Source organism: Rutilus rutilus, assembly GCF_951802725.1.
Source record: "Rutilus rutilus genome assembly, chromosome: 6".
Classification (NCBI taxonomy): domain Eukaryota; kingdom Metazoa; phylum Chordata; class Actinopteri; order Cypriniformes; family Leuciscidae; genus Rutilus; species Rutilus rutilus.
In genome coordinates, this window is record NC_140214.1 from 5190701 (window position 1) to 5212856 (window position 22156).

The 22156-nt window shown below is 40.6% G+C and overlaps 3 protein-coding genes across 3 annotated transcripts in view; all 3 read left to right on the plus strand.

Moving 5' to 3' along the window:
• LOC311292301 (polymeric immunoglobulin receptor-like) overlaps positions 1-22156 on the plus strand; it is a 47247-nt gene that overhangs the window by 12194 nt on the left and 12897 nt on the right. The window contains exon 3 of the mRNA XM_084411941.1: positions 16866-17162. Within this exon, the coding sequence (XP_084268067.1) occupies positions 16866-17162 (297 nt within the window). The remainder of the gene's footprint in view (positions 1-16865; positions 17163-22156) is intronic.
• On the plus strand, positions 3930-7121 carry LOC311291413 (CMRF35-like molecule 2; the record flags this gene model as incomplete). Its single annotated transcript, XM_084410450.1, has 3 exons — positions 3930-4093; positions 5806-6150; positions 7054-7121. Exons 1-3 carry the CDS (start codon positions 3985-3987, stop codon positions 7119-7121), a joined length of 522 nt encoding a protein of 173 aa, XP_084266576.1. The 5' UTR covers positions 3930-3984.
• LOC311292309 (uncharacterized protein) lies at positions 7421-15492 on the plus strand. The gene is made up of 5 exons (XM_084411950.1): positions 7421-7641; positions 10477-10555; positions 14087-14181; positions 14392-14447; positions 14731-15492. The coding sequence occupies exons 1-5, from the start codon at positions 7461-7463 to the stop codon at positions 14812-14814; spliced, it is 495 nt and encodes a 164-aa protein (XP_084268076.1). The 5' UTR covers positions 7421-7460; the 3' UTR covers positions 14815-15492.

Sequence of the window (22156 nt, forward strand, 5' to 3'; positions counted from 1 at the left end):
GCTACCTTCAGAAAGGCCTAATGAGGCCTGTAACCACAGAATGTGGGAGATAGCCTGAAAGGGAAGCGCCTGTCGTAAAACATTGCGACAGAGGACGCATCTAGAGTGGGACCCAAGGTGAAGAACCGGAGTCTGAGCCACGTAAAAAAGGGAATGAAGCGGACAGCGCATAACCCTTACCATAAATATGGATTTTAGAAAGTACACGAAACGAAAGTGCGTGTACTTAGCCATTCTGAATCCAGGAAGGCCTGGTGAGGCCTCTAACCTGGCGACCACAGCGTGTGGGAGCTCATACTCAGGGAGGCCTGTGAGGCCTGAGACCTGGCGACCACAGTAAGTGGGAGCTCGTATTCAGGAAGGCCGGAGAGGCCTGTAACCTGACAGCCACACAATGTGGGGCTACCTTCAGAAAGGCCTAATGAGGCCTGTAACCACAGAATGTGGGAGATAGCTTGAAAGGGAAGCGCCTGTCGTAAAACATTGCGACAGAAGACGCATCTAGAGTGGGACCCAAGGTGAAAAACCGGAGTCTGAACCACACATAAAAAAGGGAACGAAGCGTACAGCGCATAACCCCTACCATAAATATGGATTTTAGAAAGTGCATGAAACGAAAGTGCATGCACTTATCCATTCTGAATCCAGGAAGGCCTGGTGAGGCCTCTAACCTGGCGACCACAGCATGTGGGAGCTCATACTCAGGAAGACCTAGTAAGGCCTATAACCTGACGACCACAGTAAGTGGGAGCTCATCCTCAGGAAGGCCGCTGAGGCCTGTGACCTGACGACCACAGAATGTGGGAGCTTGTATCCAGGAGGCCGGTGAGGCCTGTAACCTGGGAACCACAGCATGTGGGAACCAATGATCAGGAGGCCAGACGAGGCCTGTAACCTGATAGTCACAATGCGTGGGAGCTCACATTCAGGAAGGCCTGATGAGGCCTGCATCCTGACATGTGGACGCTCACAACCAGTGAGGCCTATACCCTAGCGACCACAGTGCGTGGGAGTTCACATCCAGGAAGGCCTGGTGAGGCCTGTAACCTGACATGTGAAAACTCATAACCAGGAAGGCCTAGGAGGCCTGAAGCCTGGTGACCACTGAATGTGGGAGCTTAACACTCAGGAAGGCTGAGAGGCCTGAAACCTGGCGACCACAGCATGTGGGAGCTCATACTCAGGAAGGCCTATGAGGCCTGAAACCTGGTGACCACAGTATGTGGGAACTCACATTCAGGAAAGCCGGATGAGGCCTATAACCTGACATGAGGAAGCTCATAACTAGGAAGACCTGCGACCACGGTGTGTGGGAGCTCATACTCAGGAAGGCCGGGTGAGGCCTGTAACCTGGCGGCCACAGAATGTGGGAGCTCACATTCAGGAAGGCCGGATGGGCCTGTAACCTGACATGTAGAAGCCCATCACCAGGAAGGCCGGTGAGGCCTGTAACCTGGTGACCACAGTATGTGGGAGCTCATATTCAGGAAGGCCTAGTAAGGCCTGTAACCTGGCGACCACAGTATGTGGGAGCTCATAACCAGGAAGGCCGGATGAGGCCTGTAACCTGATTACCACAGTATGTGGGAGCTCACATTCAGGAAGGCCGGTGAGGCCTGTAACCTGACATGTGGAAGCTCATAACCAGGAAGGCCTGGTGAAGCCTATAACCTGGCGACTACAGTATGTGGGAGCTCATATTCAACCACAGTATGTGGGAGCTCATACTCAGGAAGGCCTAGTGAGGCCTATGACCTGATAACCACAGTATGTGGGAGCCCATATTCAAGAAGGCCTGGTGAGGCCTATAACTTGATAACCACAGAATGTGGGAGCTCATATTCAACCACAGTATGTGGGAGCTTATTTTCAGGAAGGCCTAGTGAGGCCTATGACCTGATAACCACATTACTCCTTGACAGTCAAATCCTGGGAGCTCACCTCAGGGAGGCCCAAGCGCTGTCCGGTTGCAAAATGGGGACTGTATGGTCAAGGAGGCCTGTTAAGACCTACTACCTGACCATCGAAAAAGTAAATCAAGATTTTCTTACCCAAAACATTTTGCCCCAGACTCTAAAACAGGAGACGTGGTCTGAAAAGAAACAGAAATATGTTAATTTCACATTTTACAAAAAGACCAGAATTACACCTGCTCTTTTTGTTCGCTGCTCATCATTTTAATTCCTCAATTAAAATGCAGCCAAAAACACTGGATAACGCGATCTGGATGATAGGCTGAATTACTAAATATCTAACTTCTTAAAAGTCAGATAATATTCCATCATTTTAATTCATAGAATTAAATGCAGCCATAATCACCAGACAATACTGTTTTAATATTTAATATACGTTCTCGTAATCTACACACTGCCTCGGCAAGCGCGAGAACGAGTCGTTAAAATATATTTGGCTTTCATCCCTCGAGAAGAAAGTCAACAGGCGCGAGGTTGAAACATCCGACAGCGCACGGACTTTTTCTTTCTCACGCGCGCCGAGATATTTCTTAATGAACACTGTCAGCACCCTCAGGAACTGCTGTGAACGGCTCGTACCCAAACAGTATTGTTTCACAAATCGCGTGCACCACGGGGCTCAGATGCTGAACCCTCCTCCCTCGAGAAAAGGGTCCGACGAGAGCGGAGCATCTTTAAATGAAAAACGCTCACAGTTTGCACAAGAGGCTCTCTCGAGAGCCTCCCGCGCGCTTCAGCGATATTCTCAAAACAGACAAACAGTCCCTGAAGACGAAAAGAATGTTGTCATGTGTGCAAGGCTCCCCTTTATACATCCAGGTCGCGCGCTCATCATTCAAGCTGATGATGCACAGGCTGTCGCCGGTCAACATGATTGACGTGAGTTGATATTTATTTCAGACACCTGTCACGCCTGAGGCGTTCCCCATAGCGTCATTCTGACGTAGTGTAGAGTTCCCTTTCGAAAGGGAACCAGGTTGCTGCTGGAAGAGGTGTTAGTGAGGCCAGTAGGGGGCGCTGCTCACCCTGTGCTCTGTGTGGGTCCTAACGCCCCAGTGTAGTGACGGGGACACAATACTGCCAAAAGAGCACTGTCCTTCGGATGAGACGTTAAACCGAGGTCCTGACTCTCTGTGGTCATTAAAAATCCCAGGATGTCCTTCGAAAAAAGAGTAGGGGTGTAACCCCGGCATCCAGGCCAAATTTGCCCCTTGGCCTCTGTCCATCATGGCCTCCTAATCATCCCCATATACTGATTGGCTTCATCACTGTCTCCTCTCCACCAGTAAGCTGGTGTGTGGTGGGCGTTCTGGCGCAATATGGCTGCCGTCGCATCATCCAAGTGGATGCTGCACATTGGTGGTGGTTGAGGAGATTCCCCCCTTCTATGTAAAGCGCTTTGAGGTCTCAGAAAAAGCGATATATAAAATGTAACAAATTATTATTATTATTATTATTAACAAGAGAGAACGAATGCAGGAACTGAGAAAGACTGTAGAAATCTATGATGACTTTAGATTTTATGCACGTCTCCTTGAGTGAGAATCGGTTTCTATAGTATTAACCTAAAAACTTAAACTTGCATGGAAATGATAAAGATAAAGAAAGAAGAAACATTGCAACTTTTCAACAGACCGACAGTCAGTTTGAAGAAGTTCATTGTATTTTTCCTTTGGCTCATAACAGGCAAGTGTTCTCTATTTGCTTACAATGAATTTTACACATATAGGTTTACATATCCTGCTGTATGACATGCATTTTGCTAATTCTTTTATACATTTACTGATACATACAAGTCAAACTTAAGTTGCTATTTTCTTCGCTCAGGTCCTGAATGCACAACAACATTATTCTATGTTATTATGACAGGAAATACACAGAACACAAGAAATACTGGTGCTTTCATGCAAAATCAGCATATAATTTCTGCTCTATTCTGGCATATGCTAATGAAACCAAAGGAAAAGTGTCTGTAATCGATCATCCAGATCAGAGTTTCTTTACTGTGACTATGAGAAACCTGCAGCATGAAGACACTGGATCTTACTGGTGTGTTAAGGAGACTGGAGGAATATTTCAAGTGGATGAAACAGAGCAGCTTCTTCTCACAGTTCAATCAGGTATGAGATGAGTTTCACATTCAGATGAATAATTATGAACCTGATTCCTAATAAATCACAATCTCAGTGACTTGTGTCTGTGTGTTCAGCTCCTGATGTGTCTGTGATGAACAGCAGTGTATCTGGACATGAAGGTGATAATGTCAGTGTCCAGTGTTTAATTGTTAAGATTAAACTAACAATAAACAATACATCTACAGTTTTGATTAATCAATCTCTGCATTTACTAATACGAGTCGAGTTGTAGGCCTATCTGTTAACATTATTTAAAGGTAAATTTTTTTGTTCAAAATTAACAAAATGTGAATGAGTCAATGCATCATCATTCCTTCTTCCAAAACGTGTTTTTGTCTTGCCCTCTGATTCACCCATGTGTGTCTTGTCACCTTTATTTATACAGCGCTTTATACAATACAGATTAGCCATCTACAGGGATAAACAGGAAAATAATGATTCTATAATGCGAACCGAATTCAATTCTGTTTTAAAGCAGCTCTAAAAGGACAATAGTAAACAGAGATTATTCAGTTGAAATCACTTTAGTGTTGATTCAGTTTGGTTCAATAACTGTACAGTTAATCAATTGTGAAATGAGTTCAGTTCACCCATAAAGCAACCAGCTCAGTTCAGCTCTTATCCAATAGTGTATTCAAGTCAATAATATTGCAGAATAGTAAGTCATAAATAAATAAATAGAGAAGTTGCTCCGGCTACTTTGACCCGTGTCAGAGGTTAGTTGTCACGAGTGAGAAAGGTTGACATGGAGCAGCTAAATCTCAAACCTCCAGGGAATCGCCCATTTAAAGAGGAGAGTCTGCTGGCAAAAAGAGAACGCGACAGAGCTCGTAATAAAACAAGAATCAACATTGGCTTGGCTTTTCGGAGATGGTGAAAAAAAAAAAACAGGGATTTGAAATGTTGTAAACGTGACGCGGAGATGTTGCGCCAGAACGCCCACCACACACCAGCTTACTGGTGGAGAGGAGACAGTGATGAAGACAATCAGTATATGGGGATTATTAGGAGGCCATGGGGCAAATTTGGCCAGGATGTCGGGGTTACACCCCTACTCTTTTTCGAAGGACATCCTGGGATTTTTTTAATGACCACAGAGAGTCAGGACCTCGGCTTAACGTCTCATCCGAAGGACTGTGCTCTTTGACAGTATAGTGTCCCCATCACTATACTGGGGTGTTAGGACCCACACAGACCACAGGGTGAGCGCCCCCTACTGGCCTCACTTACACCTCAACCTGGTTTTCTCAGGAGGTCTCCTATCCAGGTACTGACCAGGCTCAGCCCTGCTTAGCTTCAGTGGGCAACCAGTCTTGGGCTACAGGGTGATATGGCTGCTGAATATTGGCAGTTGATTATTATTCAACTGGTAAGGCATTTTGTTAATCTGATAAATTGCATCATGTAGCTCTCCAACAGAGTTCCTGTAAAGCATTATCTATTGTGAAGGGTCACATTCATCCGCACAGTCACGCAGAGCCGAAGCACAACCAAATCAATGTTCTTCTGCAAAATGCATGTCGTTTTTTATAACCTTTAATGCACTCTGAATGCGAACTAACATTAACAAAGGTTAACAAATGATGTTAAAATTGTTACCTCATGTTAGTTATTGCATCAACTAATGTTAACAACTGAGAACTTATTGTAAAGTTGGTATCATTATCTGTCCGTTATCTGGTTCGATCTGTTTTTAGGTTCCTACTGCACCCTGACGACTGTAGGAGATCTGTCTGTGCTGGAGGGTCAATCCGTCACTGTCCCGTGTCACTATAACCCGCAGTATATCAGCCACGTGAAGTACTGGTGCTACGGCCGGATGAAGGACTTCTGCTCCAGCCTGGCGCGCACCGATAACCCCACATCAGCCCCTAACGTCAAGGGAAAGGTGACGATCGCGGATGACCCCACTCAGCATGTGTTCACCGTGAGCATGCAGAACCTGACGGAGGGGGATTCGGGGTGGTACTGGTGTGGGGTGGAGCTCGGAGGGATGTGGGTTTCTGACAGCACTGCCTCCCTTTATATCAGCGTCATTCAAGGTGAGTTAAGAAAATCGTTTGAATGAAAATACAACTAAACCTTCACAAACTAAAATATAGGCCATGCTAAATCTGTCACACTACTATATCTTGTATCATCAAAAAAGTAATTTTTATTATCAAAGCTAATTAGCATTTTTTTTTTATTGTTGATGTTATAGGGATAGATAAAACCTTTGTCTATAGCCTATATAGCTTATATTATTATTATCATGACAATTACATTTCCTTCTATATTTGTATTATGTACTATAATGCAGAAAATCTCATTCATCTCATGGAAATATTTTTTTATACATCCTTTAGTTTATGCTGATTTAAAACTAAGTCAAATTTGATGATTTGGTGGGGGAATAAAAAAAAATCCTAGTATTCCTAAAATACTCCTACAAATGTTTTTTTTTTATTTGTTTTTTTTATATTGATAATAATAAGCGTTTCTGAGCAGCAAATCATCATATTAGAATGATTTCTGAAGGATCATGTGACACTGAAGACTGGAGTAATGATGGAGTAATGGTCACAGGAATAAATTGCATTTGACAATATATTCAAATAGAAAACAGTTATTGTAAATTGTAATAATATTTCACAATATTACTGTTTTTACTGTATTTGATTAAATACATTTTCTAGTTTATGCAAAATGCGTCTTTTAAAAACATAATTTTTTACAGACACCAAACATTTGAACAGTATATATAAATGTGTGTGTGTGTGTATTCCCCTTTTGAAATGTGACCTTTTCTGCTGACTGTATTGATTTAAAATGATTGTTCCTCATATTGATATATATATTGATATTTTGTGCATCCCTAAATGAAATCTATAAACCACTGAAGCGTTTGTGAAGGTGTCATAGAGGTGTAGTAGTCAGCGTAACTCATGGTGGTTTTGTTGCAGGTGTGTCAGTGGTGAACAGTATGGTGAGTGCAGATGAAGGCAGAAGTGTCACTGTTCAGTGTCTCTAGAACCTCAGGTAATCTATCTATCTATCTATCTGTCTATCTATCTATCTATCTATCTATCTATCTATCTATCTATCTATCTATCTATCTATCTATCTATCTATCTATCTATCTATATAAAAAATAAATAAATGAAATTCGTTTATTTTCATGACAGTAAATTCCACTGAATTCTCATTGCTGTAATGCATTAATAATATAGATTTATATACATATGTAATACAATTTTTGTCTATGCTAAACTTTTTGCTGATTCATTTTGTTTTTGAATCCTTATATTACTGTTTTCACTGCAGGTCCAGTGAGAAGCAGTGGTGTCGCAGTGGGAACTGGAACTCCTGCATGGTGACGGATTCTGAAGGAACATTTAGCAGTAGAAACGTGTTCATCCACGATGACAAGAACAGCATGTTCACTGTGACACTAACGCAGCTGGAGATGAGAGACTCGGGCTGGTACTGGTGTGGAGCCGGTCAGCAGCATGGGGCTGTTCATGTGTCAGTCACAGCGCAAGCCACAACACGTATGTTACACAGAGCCTATCGCCAACATCACAAACTACATTCTTACAGTTTTTTTTGTAGAAACGTGCATGCAAAACTTGCTGTCACAATGTCAGATGTCAAGATGTTGTAAGTGCTGTATGGTTGCTGCCGCATTGCATCACGATGAAAGTTTGTTTGGGAATAGAAAATAACTTCATTGTGACTTTTTATTTCGCAATTAAGACGTATGATTTCTTAAAATTACGAGTTTAGATATAAATTCAGAATTGCAGGACATAAACTCGGAATTGTGAGAAATAACATCAGAATTGTGAGAAATAAACTTGCAGTTGAGAGAAATAAAGTAAATAAATGAGAGATATAAACTTGCAATTGCAAGAAAAAAGTCAGAAATGGGAGTTTTTCAATTCTAATGAACTTATCTCACAATTCTGACTTCTAAGTTCTGAGTTAATAACTCTTAGTTCTGATTTTTCTCGTAATTGTGAGTTTATGTCTCTTCTGACTTAATAGCAATTTCAAGTTTATATTTCACAATTCTGACTTCATTTCTTAAAAATACGAGTTTAGATATAAACTCAGAATTGCAAAAACTTGTTATTATTAATTATAAATATTTGGATCAGTTAATCGAATAACTTGTACACTGTAAAAAATTATCGTAATTTTAACGGTAAAAGACTGTAAAAATGCTACAGTGAAAAACTGTTAATTGGTTAACAGAAAGTTTCCGTACTATATACGGTAAATAACTGTGATAGATCTAACGGTACATTTAATGTAATTTTACTGTAACATACCGTTAAATTTACAGTTTTTGAAAGTGAAAAAACAACTCATTGTATCATTTACAGTGAAAAAACGTAAATTGACGTTCCCACAATTCCCTGCGACACTTCACATTTGATGTATTTTTGTTGAATAACTATGTTTGTTTCTTCATAGTTTTCTTCGTTTTTTTCTAATCAGTTATGTACATTAGGGGTTTATGTTACATTTAATGTTGTTAAATTAATGTTTATTGCATTTTAAAAATTTCATGTATTACCATGATGGTGTTTAATGTTTGTGTGAATGACACTGTGCAGCTTCTATATATATTAGTATTAACTCTCTTGTGGAAGAACTGTTTATGTTGAGCTTTGATTGATCATGTGACTCTCATCACTGCTGTGATTGGTGGTTATCAGTGTAAAAAACAGATATTAATACTTCAATAGGATGGTAAATTAACATTATATCATATTACCGAAATCCAATGTTAAATATACAGTTTTTTTCCGTAAAAACAACGGGAAGAAAGACCATTTTTTACAGTATTTTTCCGTTTTTTAACAGGAATTTTCTGGCGCCCCAGCTGCCAGAAAATTACCGTTTTTTACGGGTTTTTTTTTTACAGTGTAGCTGATTTAATATTACAATCAAATAATCTGTTCATCCAATGAACACTTAGTATTGATCGTGTCTTAACTCTCAGAAAGGATATTTTTTATGGCCACAGAAAATTAACTCTTTCCTTAGCATGTAGCTGTGATAGCATCGTTAAATTGACGTTTATTTACATGCAAGGGACCAGAATCCACTAGTTGTGTGAATGTACACACCGTTTTATTTAACTAAATCACTAACACATAACTATCTAAACAAACACATACACACAATCCTGCATGCTTGGGCAAAATGGAAAGTGAAAGTGAATGAAACTGGAAACAGAAACAGGGAATGAAGCAAGGAAATGAGTCATTTAACCATCTAAACAGAACCATCAGTTTCTGACTTCAAAGCTCCTTGTCAAGAGAGGTCCACCTCTTATAATAAACCTCAGTTTAGTTAATTGTATGATACTTGCATTGCCTTAGCTGTTGAAAAAGCGTCTGGATGCAGTCTCAGGATAAAGTCTTGATTCTTTTGTTAGTCGATGGTGTGGAAGTTGCAATCAATTTCTTCCATGTTGAATGAAGACATTTTGATGAAGTTGCGATGTTAGTCTGACTGTTTAAACATAGCTGGCATTAGTCGAGGCCTGAGGGGCCGGCTGAGGCCAACAGAACAGCAACCAGAAGATGCAGAAAAGAAGGAAGTGGGATCTGTGCGCTTTAACCTCTGAGGATGGTCTCTCATAGGGGTCATGAGCCTGTGGTAACTTAAGCTTTCGGAGGGAAAGTTTACGATTATTTCTCTTCAAGCATGGTAATTTATATATGTAACTAGATTGGGTGTTGATGCAGAAACTATTAAAGACAACTATTCTTGTAATACTAATATGTTGCATAGGTATCAACATATAATATACACGATCATTTAGATCATCAAAATACAAATTCGTAGATAACATGGTATAGGTCAGGTTACATTAACTGGTGGTTCTATCATAAAGCATGCATACAGTATACAATACAAAAGACACTATACAGGACAGTAATAATCACACACAATGTTCTGAAGATATGCACGTTCCTTCATAGCGGGTGTTCTATGAATGAATGTGGAAGAGTCCTTTTTTATGGTCATTATATGTGTTTCAAAAGGGGTATAGAGTAAGAGTGGAGTCTTTCACTTTCTTTTTGGTAAATGGCTTTCATGCCTGGGTGTTAGTTGCTCTCCGGGGGTTGTCCACAGATACCTTGGTGTCTCGTTTTGTTGTTGCTTGAGGGGTTTTAAAGATTGTTAAATATAACAAATAATTATGTCTGATTGGTCCAGCAGTTACAGATGAAAAGTCAGAATTGTCTGATTAAAAAGTCACAATTACCTTTTTTTTTTTTTTTTTCACGTGTGGAAACAGACTTCCATACATCACTGATCTGAAGTTAAACTCTGCTCAATTTTGTCACATTTTGTCCTTGTGCCAGGGGCCACAGTGTCTCCTGTCCAGTATCTGAAGACAACAGTCCGGACTCCATCTGTAATGGGCACAAATGACCCTCACAGGTGACCTCTGTATATTTCCTCATGGCAGATTTCACACGAAGGGATAAAACCATAGACTGTAAAAAAATATGGACGTAGTGTCCGTGACGTCACCCGTAGGTTTCTGAAGAGCATTTTTGAAGCCTAAAGTGGGCGGAGCCGGCCGTCGCCATCTTGGCCTTGCGTCACTCCCGGATAACAGAAAATAGGCAAACAGGCGGGGCGTGAGTGGAGCTGACCTGGCTATCTGAAATCACCTAGCTCGACGTGATCGAGTTAGCTGATGATGTAAAGCCAATTAAACGTTCCTCTTTTTGCCCTTCGAAATATTATAATAGTTAAAAGGCATGGCTACAAGTGAGACTGTGTATTACTTCGAGAGTGTGAAGAAGAATGACGAGGTACAGACTGAGCAACCACAGCCTGACTGTAGAGACGGGCAGATACAGACAGAGCTGGCTGCCCCGAGAGAGACGCCTCTGCCCATACTGTGACCAGGGAGAGGTGGAGACAGAGCAACACTTTCTCACCAGCTGTCCCAACTATGAGGACATTAGAGGGACTTTTTACACAAAATTTGAAATACTTTGCCCTAACTTCCTAAAGCTGAACAACAAAACACAATTTCAACACCTATTAGGTGAAAAAAGAGATTGTATCCTAATAGCGGCAAGATACATCGATGCCTGCCACAAGAAGAGAGAGTTGACGACTATTCAATGATGCGCTCACACACACACACACACACGCTTGTACACAAAACAAACACACAAACACTTACACACTGAATTCTAAGTTGTTCACAGAATTTTGAAATGTTCATAAACTGTTTTACTATTTTTATTTAATTGAATTATTATTATTTATTTTTTTGTACTAAATGTTCAAAATCATTTTATATGTTGTTTTCATGCTTTGGCAATACAAATGTATTTTTGTCATGCCAATAAAGCTTTATTGAATTGAATTGAATTGAGTGTTTGTGTGTGACAGTGATTTATGTGCATACATATCCGTCACTCTTTCATGGTCCGTCAGCGCGGCATCGCTCAAGTTCGTAGAGAGCTTATTCAGTCCATTTTAAATTCTGATTTTGGCCGTCTCTCAAATGGGTTAAACCATAGATATATTGCCTTTGAAGTGCAAGTAAATGCGCTAGAAAATCCGCGCTCATTCATGTGCATTTATTGCATGGACGGAGAAAGCGCCGACGCCTGCAGGATTTCATCTGATGAAACAAGCATATTATAATCCATCTGTTCCGTGAGAGCAGAACGAACGAGTATTTATTGACGTTTTAAATTTGAAAACCCCAAAAAGCAACGAAATTGTCAGACATCCATTAGTGCAGGTTCACGGAGGAAAACAACTGAAATACAGCGCTGGTTGTTCTCTCGAACGATAACGACGGAATCCAAAGACGTGGGCTTTGTACCCAAGTATTAAATTGTATGAATTAATCCCGAAAAAAAGCACAAACACTGCAGAGATGGCAAGTTCAGCAGCAACATTTGCTGAGGTGAAGTGACGGCTAGTAACAGCAGACAAACGGCTAGCACTGACAGCGGCAATCCATCTGTCACTCAAGTGGCCACTGGCCACACCCTTAAATTTAAATATTAATCAACTAAACGGACGAGTTATAAAATAATTCACCCCCCTCACAGTTGTTATGAAGGGCAAAATTAGCTGTATAGACCAAAGCCACATAGAGATCCAGGCTGTAAACATATTTTTTTCTGCTGTAAAGTTGGTAATTTTAACATGAGGGAGATACAGATTTGACTCACTTCTGCAGCCAGGCCAAGCGGCCAGTCAATGAATTGCAGTTTAACTCACTTCCGTATTGGTTTCAAGAGAGAGACGGGGAGGTTGCCGCTTGGATAAAACGCTTTCAGCAATGAGCAATACTGAGATCTGTCACATACACTCTTAAAAATACACTCTTCTCTATTGGCATTGATGGTTCCATGAAGAACTGTTAAAAATCCATGGAAATGCTCAAATCCATGGAAATGCTCAATGCTTCTTTACAGTGGAAGAATGTTCTTTCGATTTTTATTTTTAAGAGTATATGAATGAATATTCTTTTACCAGTAGTTGATATTTGGGTAACACTTTATTTTGATGGTTCCTTTTGAACATTCTTTTGACTATAAGTAACTTTGCAACTACATGTCAGCTAACTCTCATTAGAGTATTATTAGACTGTCTGCTATCTCTTTATTGTTCCTCAAACAGACATTCTACTGACTAGAAAAAGCACTAAATGGTTTAGCTCAGTACTTGAGCGAACTATAAACGCATTATCCTTCACGTCTATTGCGATCTCAAAATTCTGGCTAGTTGATAATACCTAGCACATCAAAATCGACTGCTGGTGGTAGATCCTTTTCCTATTTATCACCAAAACTTTGGAACAGTCTTCCTAAAATTGTCCGGGAAGCAGACACACTCTGTCAGTTCAAAGCTAGTCTAAAAACACATTTCTTTAACCTGGCATACACATAACACATTATAAACTTCTATAATTCAATGTTAGGCTGCATAGATTAGGTCAGCCGGAACCGGGAACACTTCCCATAAATCCAGATGTACTCTTTACATCATAAGAAGAATGGCGTCTACGCTAATATTAGTCTCTCTGTTTATCCCGATGTTTACCGCAGTCCGCCGGATCCAGGCCGTATCCAGATCTGATGAAGGACCTGCGCCTGGACACGACGACAACGCAGTCCTGAAGTGTCAACTAGTCTCTCCCCTGTGAAGGCCTCCTTCCCTTCCCTTTAACTCTGCAAAGATAAAACGCTGTCAAAATAATTCCGGTTCACATGGCTAAAGAATTCTGCATTATACATTTTTAAGGCCAGACAAGTCATTTGTTGAGGTCAATTTTTAAAGAAAGACTACACGCCTGCACACATATATATTCAAATGTGCATACCTATAGACTAAACACGTAATACGCATGTGCACACGTTCTCACAGGTTCGCGTTTTTGAAGTTTGCGTAGAGAGAACTTTTTTTTTTTCTCCATTTTTCTCCATTTTTCAAGGTTTGCGTTCTCGAGCCGCCAGGCACTGTTGATGTGCGAATGAGCAGCCGGAGTGCGTTAAGGGTTTTCTGTTAGAGCGGTGTCTTGTTAGCGGCCCCTAAGTTAATAACTAATGATCTTTGCAACGGAACAGAAGTGAATCAATCAAAACTAACTTTAGCTGGACAATAACTTTATTCTAGAGCTGCTGTAAAGCCCAAACAATCTCTGTTACTTGTTTCCTATTATCACTGTAAAGCTGCTTTGAAACAATCTATATTGTTTAAAGTGCAATATAAATGAAGGTGACTTGACTATAAGTGACTTTGCAACTACTTATTCTAATCCCACCAGTCTACTAATAATCTACTTACACTCTAATGAGAGTTAATAGACATGTAGGTGCAACGTTACCTATAGTCAGTAGAATGTGTTAAAGGGACCATCAAAATAAAGTGAACCTGATATTTGACCAGCACTAATATTGGTATTCGACTAACACATCATGTCTGTTTCAGCCGTCCTGTTTGGGAGCATCTTCTCGTGGTGTGTGGAGTAGTACTTCTGGTCATGACTGTCTCTCTGGCACTTTGGCAGTTGAGGAAACATTATAGTAAGTTTGTGTTTTAAGTTGCCTAAAAAGTTATTGGTTACTTAACAAACTCGTCTGGAACATTACTCCATTCTGATTTCTAAGCTTAAATGATGTCTCTGGATTTGTAGACTACCTGTTTTCCTTCATTTAACCTCAAACTCAAAAGAATGTGTTCTAATTTTTCTGTGAAATAATGCTTCACAGCTATTTTTTTGGTTCATTTTGCAGAGAAAAAGCAGAAGCAGAAGCATCAAAGGACAAATGAAACGAACGATGATTTCACAGTCAGTGCAGTTTATCTCTGTTATCTAACAGTCACATCACCTTGTCTCTTTGAGGATGATTCATTGGTGCATGTTATTATGGAAACGGAATAAAAAATGTTGCCACTTTTTATCTCACAACTGACTTTTTTTCCCCTCAGAATTGTGAGATATAAACTAGCAATTTAAAAAGGGTAATTGCGATTATAAAGCTCTTGTGGTGACCAGTGGATGTTTAATGATGCAAATATTGATGACAAGGTCTTCTGGGTGCGGTATTTGATAGTATTCTGCTTGTTTGCAGATGTGTCCATGGAGAGAAGGAGACTATAAGAACACGTCAGTGATTTTCCTGAATGCTCCAGCTCAGCAGGTCCAAATGCTCTAACCAGAGGAGCCTCGTGATGGGAAACAACTCATGGACATTCTGATGATGGAGAATTTAAAGTGAGCAGATGGACACTATGACTCTAGTCAATGAAAGACCTGCAGAATCGAGAAACTGGGGTTATATTTGACATTTCTTCACATTTAACAGTTAAATGGAGTATAATCTTTCATTTCAATGCATTTTTCATGTTGTGTATTTCATGCTTATCTGTCTGTAAGTAAAGGTGGATTCGGAAATATCGTAATTACGAGATTCCAACTTGTAAACTCTGAAAGCTCTGACTTGTACCATGTGACTGCTGTACCACATGACTGCTGCAGATTCATTTTGGCGTTGATAGTGCTGCCATAGAAACGCATAATCCGAGTCCGAGAACAGCTTTGAGTAGAACGTCACGGATTGTCATCTAGTAATTATGGTAAAAACACAACTTTTGTACAAGACTTGTTATGAGTGAGTAGTGTAGTGTGAAATGGATGTGTTCTTACTAAGCGCTGTTTAACAAAGTGAAGGAAATGTGTGAAACACTTGTGAATGATTTTAGAAGAAGGGAAGTACTGAGTGTCTCACTCTTGTTATTTTTGTCTTGTTGTGTTTTTTCCATTATTAAATTCTGTACTGAAAAAGTGCTTTATTCACATTTTATTTCAAGCTGTATTAAAATCTTTAATTGAGTTTGTTTGTCCCCTGCTGTCTATTCTTTTGCTTACAAGTGTTGACCACACACAACTCATTTATGGTGTGACCGACTGCAGTAGTTCTGTAAGTGTAAAATGAGCACTACAGTAGATAAGGAAACATCGCCACTACCCAGTAATACCAGAAGGAACCGCTTTTATGTCGACTGCATTGCACGTAAAAGTAAATAATTATTCCTCAGAATAATTTTAGACTTCTTGTCCAGGTGATGCATTTGTGATTTTTGTAACATTTGCAATCAAGCATTATGACATTTTATTCTAAATAAAGTTTTTTGACACAAGCATCCACAGAGCACGGATACAGGAAGTGAGTCTAATACAGCTAGAGCGTTAAATCATAGGCAAACCCTCGAGTGATAAGCTGTGTCTGTAGTATTGAGAAAGGGAAAAGAAGACGTACGCAAAGATGATGCAGAGAGAAGAAACATTGCAACTTTTTTCCAGAAGGAATGTCATTTTGAAGAAGTTCATTGTGTTTTTCCTTTGGTTTATAACAGGCAAGTGTTGAGTTTCTTCATACGGTTAGTTGGCATGTTCTGCTGTATGACATGCTGTACTCCAGCTGAAACTATTTCAAACAGCATTTTGCAGTATTTATTTTATAATACAGACTTTTATTAATAGAGAAATAATTTGTCATGCCACTGGACTATTTAAGATGAACCAAGTGAAGATAAAAAATGCCTTTGAAAGAAATGGTGACTAGTTATACAAATACTGCATTTTACTTTATACATTCATATTGATTTTGACGTGATCTTGATTTTAAAAAAAGTTTTGTGTTGCCTATGTATTTTTTTTTTTTTTTTTTACTGATACTTAAAAGAAATGGTGTATAGCATGTGCATGTAAACATTTTTTTTTTTCGTCATTAACATTGACAAATAAGTCAAACTAAAGTTGATCTTTTCTTCGCGCAGGTCCTGAATGCACAACAGGATCAGTAAACAGAAAGTTAACGGTTCAGACTGGAGGATCTGTCATTATTCCATGTTATTATGACAGGAAATACACAGAACACAAGAAATACTGGTGCTTTCATGCAAAATCATCATACTATTACTGCTCTATTCTGGCATATGCTAATGAAACCAAAGGAAACGTGTCTGTAATCGATCATCCAGATCAGAGTTTCTTTACTGTGACTATGAGAAACCTGCAGCATGAAGACACTGGATCTTACTGGTGTGGTGAGGAGATTGTATTTCAAGTGGATGAAACAGAGCAGCTTCTTCTCACAGTTCAATCAGGTATGAGATGAGTTTCACATTCAGATGAATAATTATGAACCTGATTCCTAATAAATCACAATCTCAGTTCTCAAATGTCTTGTGTCTGTGTGTTCAGCTCCTGGTGTGTCTGTGATGAACAGCAGTGTATCTGGACATGAAGGTGATAATGTCAGTGTCCAGTGTTTCTACACTTCTGGATATCAGAATAAACTCAAACAGTGGTGCAGATATAAAGATCAGAGCTGTTACCCTGAGAAGAGGACTGACACATCCCAGAATCCATCAGTCCAGATCAGTGATGATGGGAGAAGCTCCTTCACTGTGTTGATGACTGGACTGAGACTCAGTGATTCTGGATGGTACTTCTGCTCTGCTGGAGATCTCCAGGTTTCTGTTCAACTCACGGTCACTGGTAAAACTCATTCACTAATCAAATCTTTATAGGTTTTCCTGCTAGGAAAAAAGACTAAATTAAGTTTGCATCTTTCGCTAAAATAGCATGTTCAGTTCCGGATGTCTCTCTTGTAGATCCACATGTTGTTCTCACTGTCACTGCACCAAAACCAGGTAATACAGACTCTTGTTGGTTTTAATATTTTCTTAATTTCTTTTTGACAGCAGTTGTGACCACAGAAGCATCTGAGAGAAACAGGTTAGTAACTTATTAAATGTAAGATTTATATTTTCTGTCATGGTCTTGATTAGATGCTTAGCTGTCTGTGTAACAGACTGTCTGTGTAACAGAGTTGAATTTATTGTCTTTCTGAACATTTAATTGATTTTTGTCAATACAACCGGCGTAGCGTCATAGAACGTCTCTGAAAAGGTTCACGCCCACTTTTAGGGGAAAACAAACCGGCGAGCGCCATACACAGTATCGGATTGAGGACATGTACTAACTAATTTGTATTTACACATTTTTTTTTTCACACAATAGGCTACCCCTATTATGTATTTGTAATTAATTAAAATTTTCCACACAATATTTTGTATTTTTATTTTATTTTAAATACATTTCCATGTATTTATGCCCATCTCTGCCTGCCATTATCATCAATATCTTGCTGTTATGGAAATATCATGAATTACGGATGATGCTATTGAAAGCTAAATCAGGCTAGTTGTATGGCTGGACAGAAAAGTGCACTCAGTAGCTACTCTAAATATAAAGACATAATATTATACATTTAAAGATGTTTAGGCCTACTTCTTAAAACCGAAGTAAAATCATTCACTGGCTACCTGGTGACTCGATGAGGTACGAGTAAATGTCCGGGTAAGACACTTCTGGCCACTGGGTGGGGTTGTTAGACCAATTTGACGCTGGTAGGGACATGTTTTTAAGTTGCCCAAATTAAGTTTATATATCGTTCACACTCTATGGAAGGCAGGGTGGACATATAATTACTCGACATATTTCATCTAAGTGATTTCTGAAGTTATACACGTCTGTCGGCTGTGTACGGACGTTGTTTTGTGCCGCTATTTTGTATTGAAGTCTATGGGAAGTCTGGTTTGTTTTCCCCTAAAAAGGGGCGGTTACGAAATTTACAGTTAAGTTCCCGGATATGCCGGTTGTATGTATAGTGCTGGTTTAGACCCTACTCTGAAGTAGGACCTAAATTAGTTCCTCCAAATGGAGTTCCTAGCATAGATATCATATATAAACGCTAGATGTCTCGTGCGCACTGCTGGCCAATGGAGGTCGACGTCCGCACGTGGCGGCCATCTTGCTACAGTGTACTCGCTCACTACTTCAATGGTGCATGTACTTTTAAATAACCATAACTTGCTCATTTTTCTACCGATTTTCAAACGGTTTGGTTTGTTATAAACGTCAGAGATGTAGTTATGACACTGCATACATACACTGCATACATATGAAAAATTATAACATACATGTTCAAGCATTCGGAATTATAGCCACGTTAATAACGTTTGTAAGAAACCAAACCGTTTGTAAATCCGTCAAGATTTCAGCGAGATAAGAGGATTTGTGTGCGTGCTGATCATTCACCTTAATGCACAGAGCACTGTGACAAGATGGCCGAACGATGATGCCGGAAGTGACTGCGCCATAAGACATCTAGCGTTTATATATGATATCTATGGTTCCTAGAACTAAAATCGTTCCTAGTTCCTGCGGTGTGAACACGCCGACATCCGGGTACTTTAGCCAATAGTTCTAGGAACTGTGAAAAGGTTCCTCCGGTCGGAAAGCGGCTAAACAGTGAAGAGCGTCAGAATGAGTATTGAAATAGGATGTTTATTGCTTAAATTAAAACATGAAAAACAGATTAGTACTTTTAAATTAACTATACAGAAATTATTATGCTTTTTTAACTTTATTAAGGATGGAATATTCTCCATCCGATGAGGATAAACATCAATGTTCTAAACCGCTTTTAACAAAAAAAATGTAAAAGAATGTTTCATACTTATAAAAGTATAAGTAATCTAAAAGCTGGGTTACCTCTTTTACCCACGGTAAAAAGCGTGTGTGGCAGTGTGAAACGATGCAGTGAATGTCTAGATGCTTAGCAACCAATCACTTTCATGCTTGGCAACCGAAAGTCAATCGTGCCTCATATTCACATGCTTTGGACAGTCACGGAAACACCACCCGTTGAAAAAACATTTGTTTCAAGCTCGCTTCACATCCTCTAGGAGTGGATCCCAATCTTTTCCAACTCACGACCCCAAACACGTACGTCTCCATGGCCCACTGCAAGAATTTTAACTGACCCGACTATTTGTGTTGCGTTGGTTAATGAGGACTTGTGGCTATATTGCTCAACACTGCAAAAGCAAACACAAATATGCACTGGAGCGTTTGCCAAATCTGTTTTGCCAATATCCTATAACAGCTTCAACTGAGGGTGCTCTTGGTTTCATTTAAGGGTGTTTAGCATCCTCTATAGCACACCTGTGGAACCAGGCCTGTCCGAGCCTCAAGAGACTCTAGGACACAACATAGACCTAAGAGTCTTAGGCTAAGACCTTATAAACTAAAATCTTTGTGACTTACCTAATGCAAAGGTTGGCGTTGTTTAGCATTTACTAAGCACTGTATGTCGGGTTGAAGAGAAGAAAGTTGCAAGTGGAAATCAGACTTGACGTGAATCTTATTCTGGTAAAACAATGTGTAAAGCTAAAATAAGCGAAATAATGTAAAGCTTAATTTGAGCAATACAAAGTTGCTTCTTCTCCTCTCCCACAAATGTGAAGACTAGCGCTAAACTTTGTTTTCTTTATTTAACTTTATCTTTAGTCTTTTTGATGTCAGGCATTGCTGAAGATTTATCCTTACTCGTAGATGAAGAAACATCTGCATTTGTCCTTTTCAGTGACTCTGTTGATAACTATTTAAAAAGGTTGAAAACCACTGCTCTATTGCCTTCCTCGGCTATAGGCCTATATAATATGAGGATGCGCATTGCTAGAACATTTCATGCAAACATATCCTTTGCGGATTTTGTCCAATTGGTGACACTGACACCACAAATATGCAAGGACATTAACTCAGGATTTAGTGGACAGGGTGAAATGGCAGTTGGATTATTTGTTAATTATAAGCATAGTGAAACATGAAATAAAATAACCCAGGTTTCCATGTATCCGGGGTTTGGTCCAGGGTTAAAGGTAGGGTAGGCTTTTTTTTTTTCTTCATTCTGGTTGAAACGTACTCGGTTACTAACGTAACCTCGGTTCTCTCTAGAAGAGGGAACGAGTACTGCGTTTTTGTAAAAACGCTACGGGAAAAGTCTCTTTTCACGAAATACTGAAGCAAAAAATTATCCTTAATTTTCATAAATGTAAAACGCGTTGCGGCAGTGCTTAGCTATGGCGAGACGGTTTGCTCGCTCATTGGCTGCTCTGCAGCAACTGCATAAGCCTATCGAGCGAGGCCTGAGGTGACGTCAGGCCAATGAGGACGCTTCGCGCCCTCCTAGCCATTTCCCGCCGAGACGGGTGTGGCTAACCTCTATATAAGGAGCTCGAGAAGGCTTATTCACTTGATTTTCATCGCCGAAGCGAACCAGAGTGAACCGTACGCACGGCAGAGAACGCAGTACTCGTTCCCTCTTCTAGAGAGAACCGAGGTTACGTTAGTAACCGAGTACGTTCTCTTACGAGAGTCCTCTCGTACTGCGTTTTTGTAAAAACGCTACGGGAACCCCTTGTAAAACGCCGTGCGTGCTGGGATAAAGACACCGATCACTGGAAGCTAACCAGGTGTACAGTGCATAATCACCAGATAGACTCAAAGAGCCTGGGATTAAGGGAGGGGAACCTTAATTCCCTATATTGTAACGTCCGCAGACGTAAAACATGACCTCACAGAGAGAGTCTAGAGACAAGAGGGGATTCCTCTGTCCTTATATGGTTGCGTCAGCAGACGCGAATATGACATCACATAGACAGGGTGGGGGAACCTGAACTAAATGTGGGAAATGTGGGTCTTACACAGTTCTGCCCATAAGACAGTCGGCAGCGCGTTGCGCATGCGATTTCAGTGTTCTAGTTAGACAGCTGAATCGGCTATACCGATAGTAGCTTAGCCTGTAAGGCGGGAACCTCTAGGTTGTAAAACCTGATAAATGTAGACGGCGAGGCCCAGCCCGCCGCCGTACATATATCCTGTAAGGAAATCCCGCTGGACCAAGCCCACGAGGAGGCAACGCCCCTCGTGGAGTGCGCTCTAACTCCCAACGGGCACTGGAGGCCCTTGGTAGTATAAGCCAGCGCTATGGCGTCAACTATCCATCTGGATAAGCTCTGTTTCGACACAGCCATTCCCTTGGAACGTCCACTGAACGAGACAAAGAGCTGCTCAGTCTGTCTGAAGACAGCCGAGCGGGACACGTAAGCTCTTAGAGCCCGAATGGGGCAAAGAAAACTTGAGTCCCCTTCCTCACTTGATCCCGGCAGGGCAGACAGGGAGATAACCTGAGCCCGAAACGGTGTGTTGAGGGACTTTGGCACATAGCCATGCTTAGGTTTGAGTATGACTTTAGAGTCGTTAGGTCCAAACTCCAAGCACGCTGGGCTCACAGAGAGCGCGTGCAGGTCGCCTATGCGCTTCACCGAAGCGAGAGCCATCAAGAACACTGTTTTGAAAGACAAATGTTTGAGGCTAATAGATTGGATAGGCTCGAAAGGGGCACCTTTCATGGCCGCCAAAACCGTAGAAAGGTCCCACATAGGAACTGAAGGAGGTCTGGGTGGATTCAGTCTCCTAGCTCCCCTGAGGAAGCGGATGACTAAATCATTCCTTCCCAGTGACTGACCCAGCGTTGAACCGGAGAACGCTGAAATAGCCGCCACATACACTTTGAGCGTGGAAGGGGATCTGCCCTTATCCAACAGCTCCTGTAGGAAGGAGAGAACCTCCGTCACCTCACA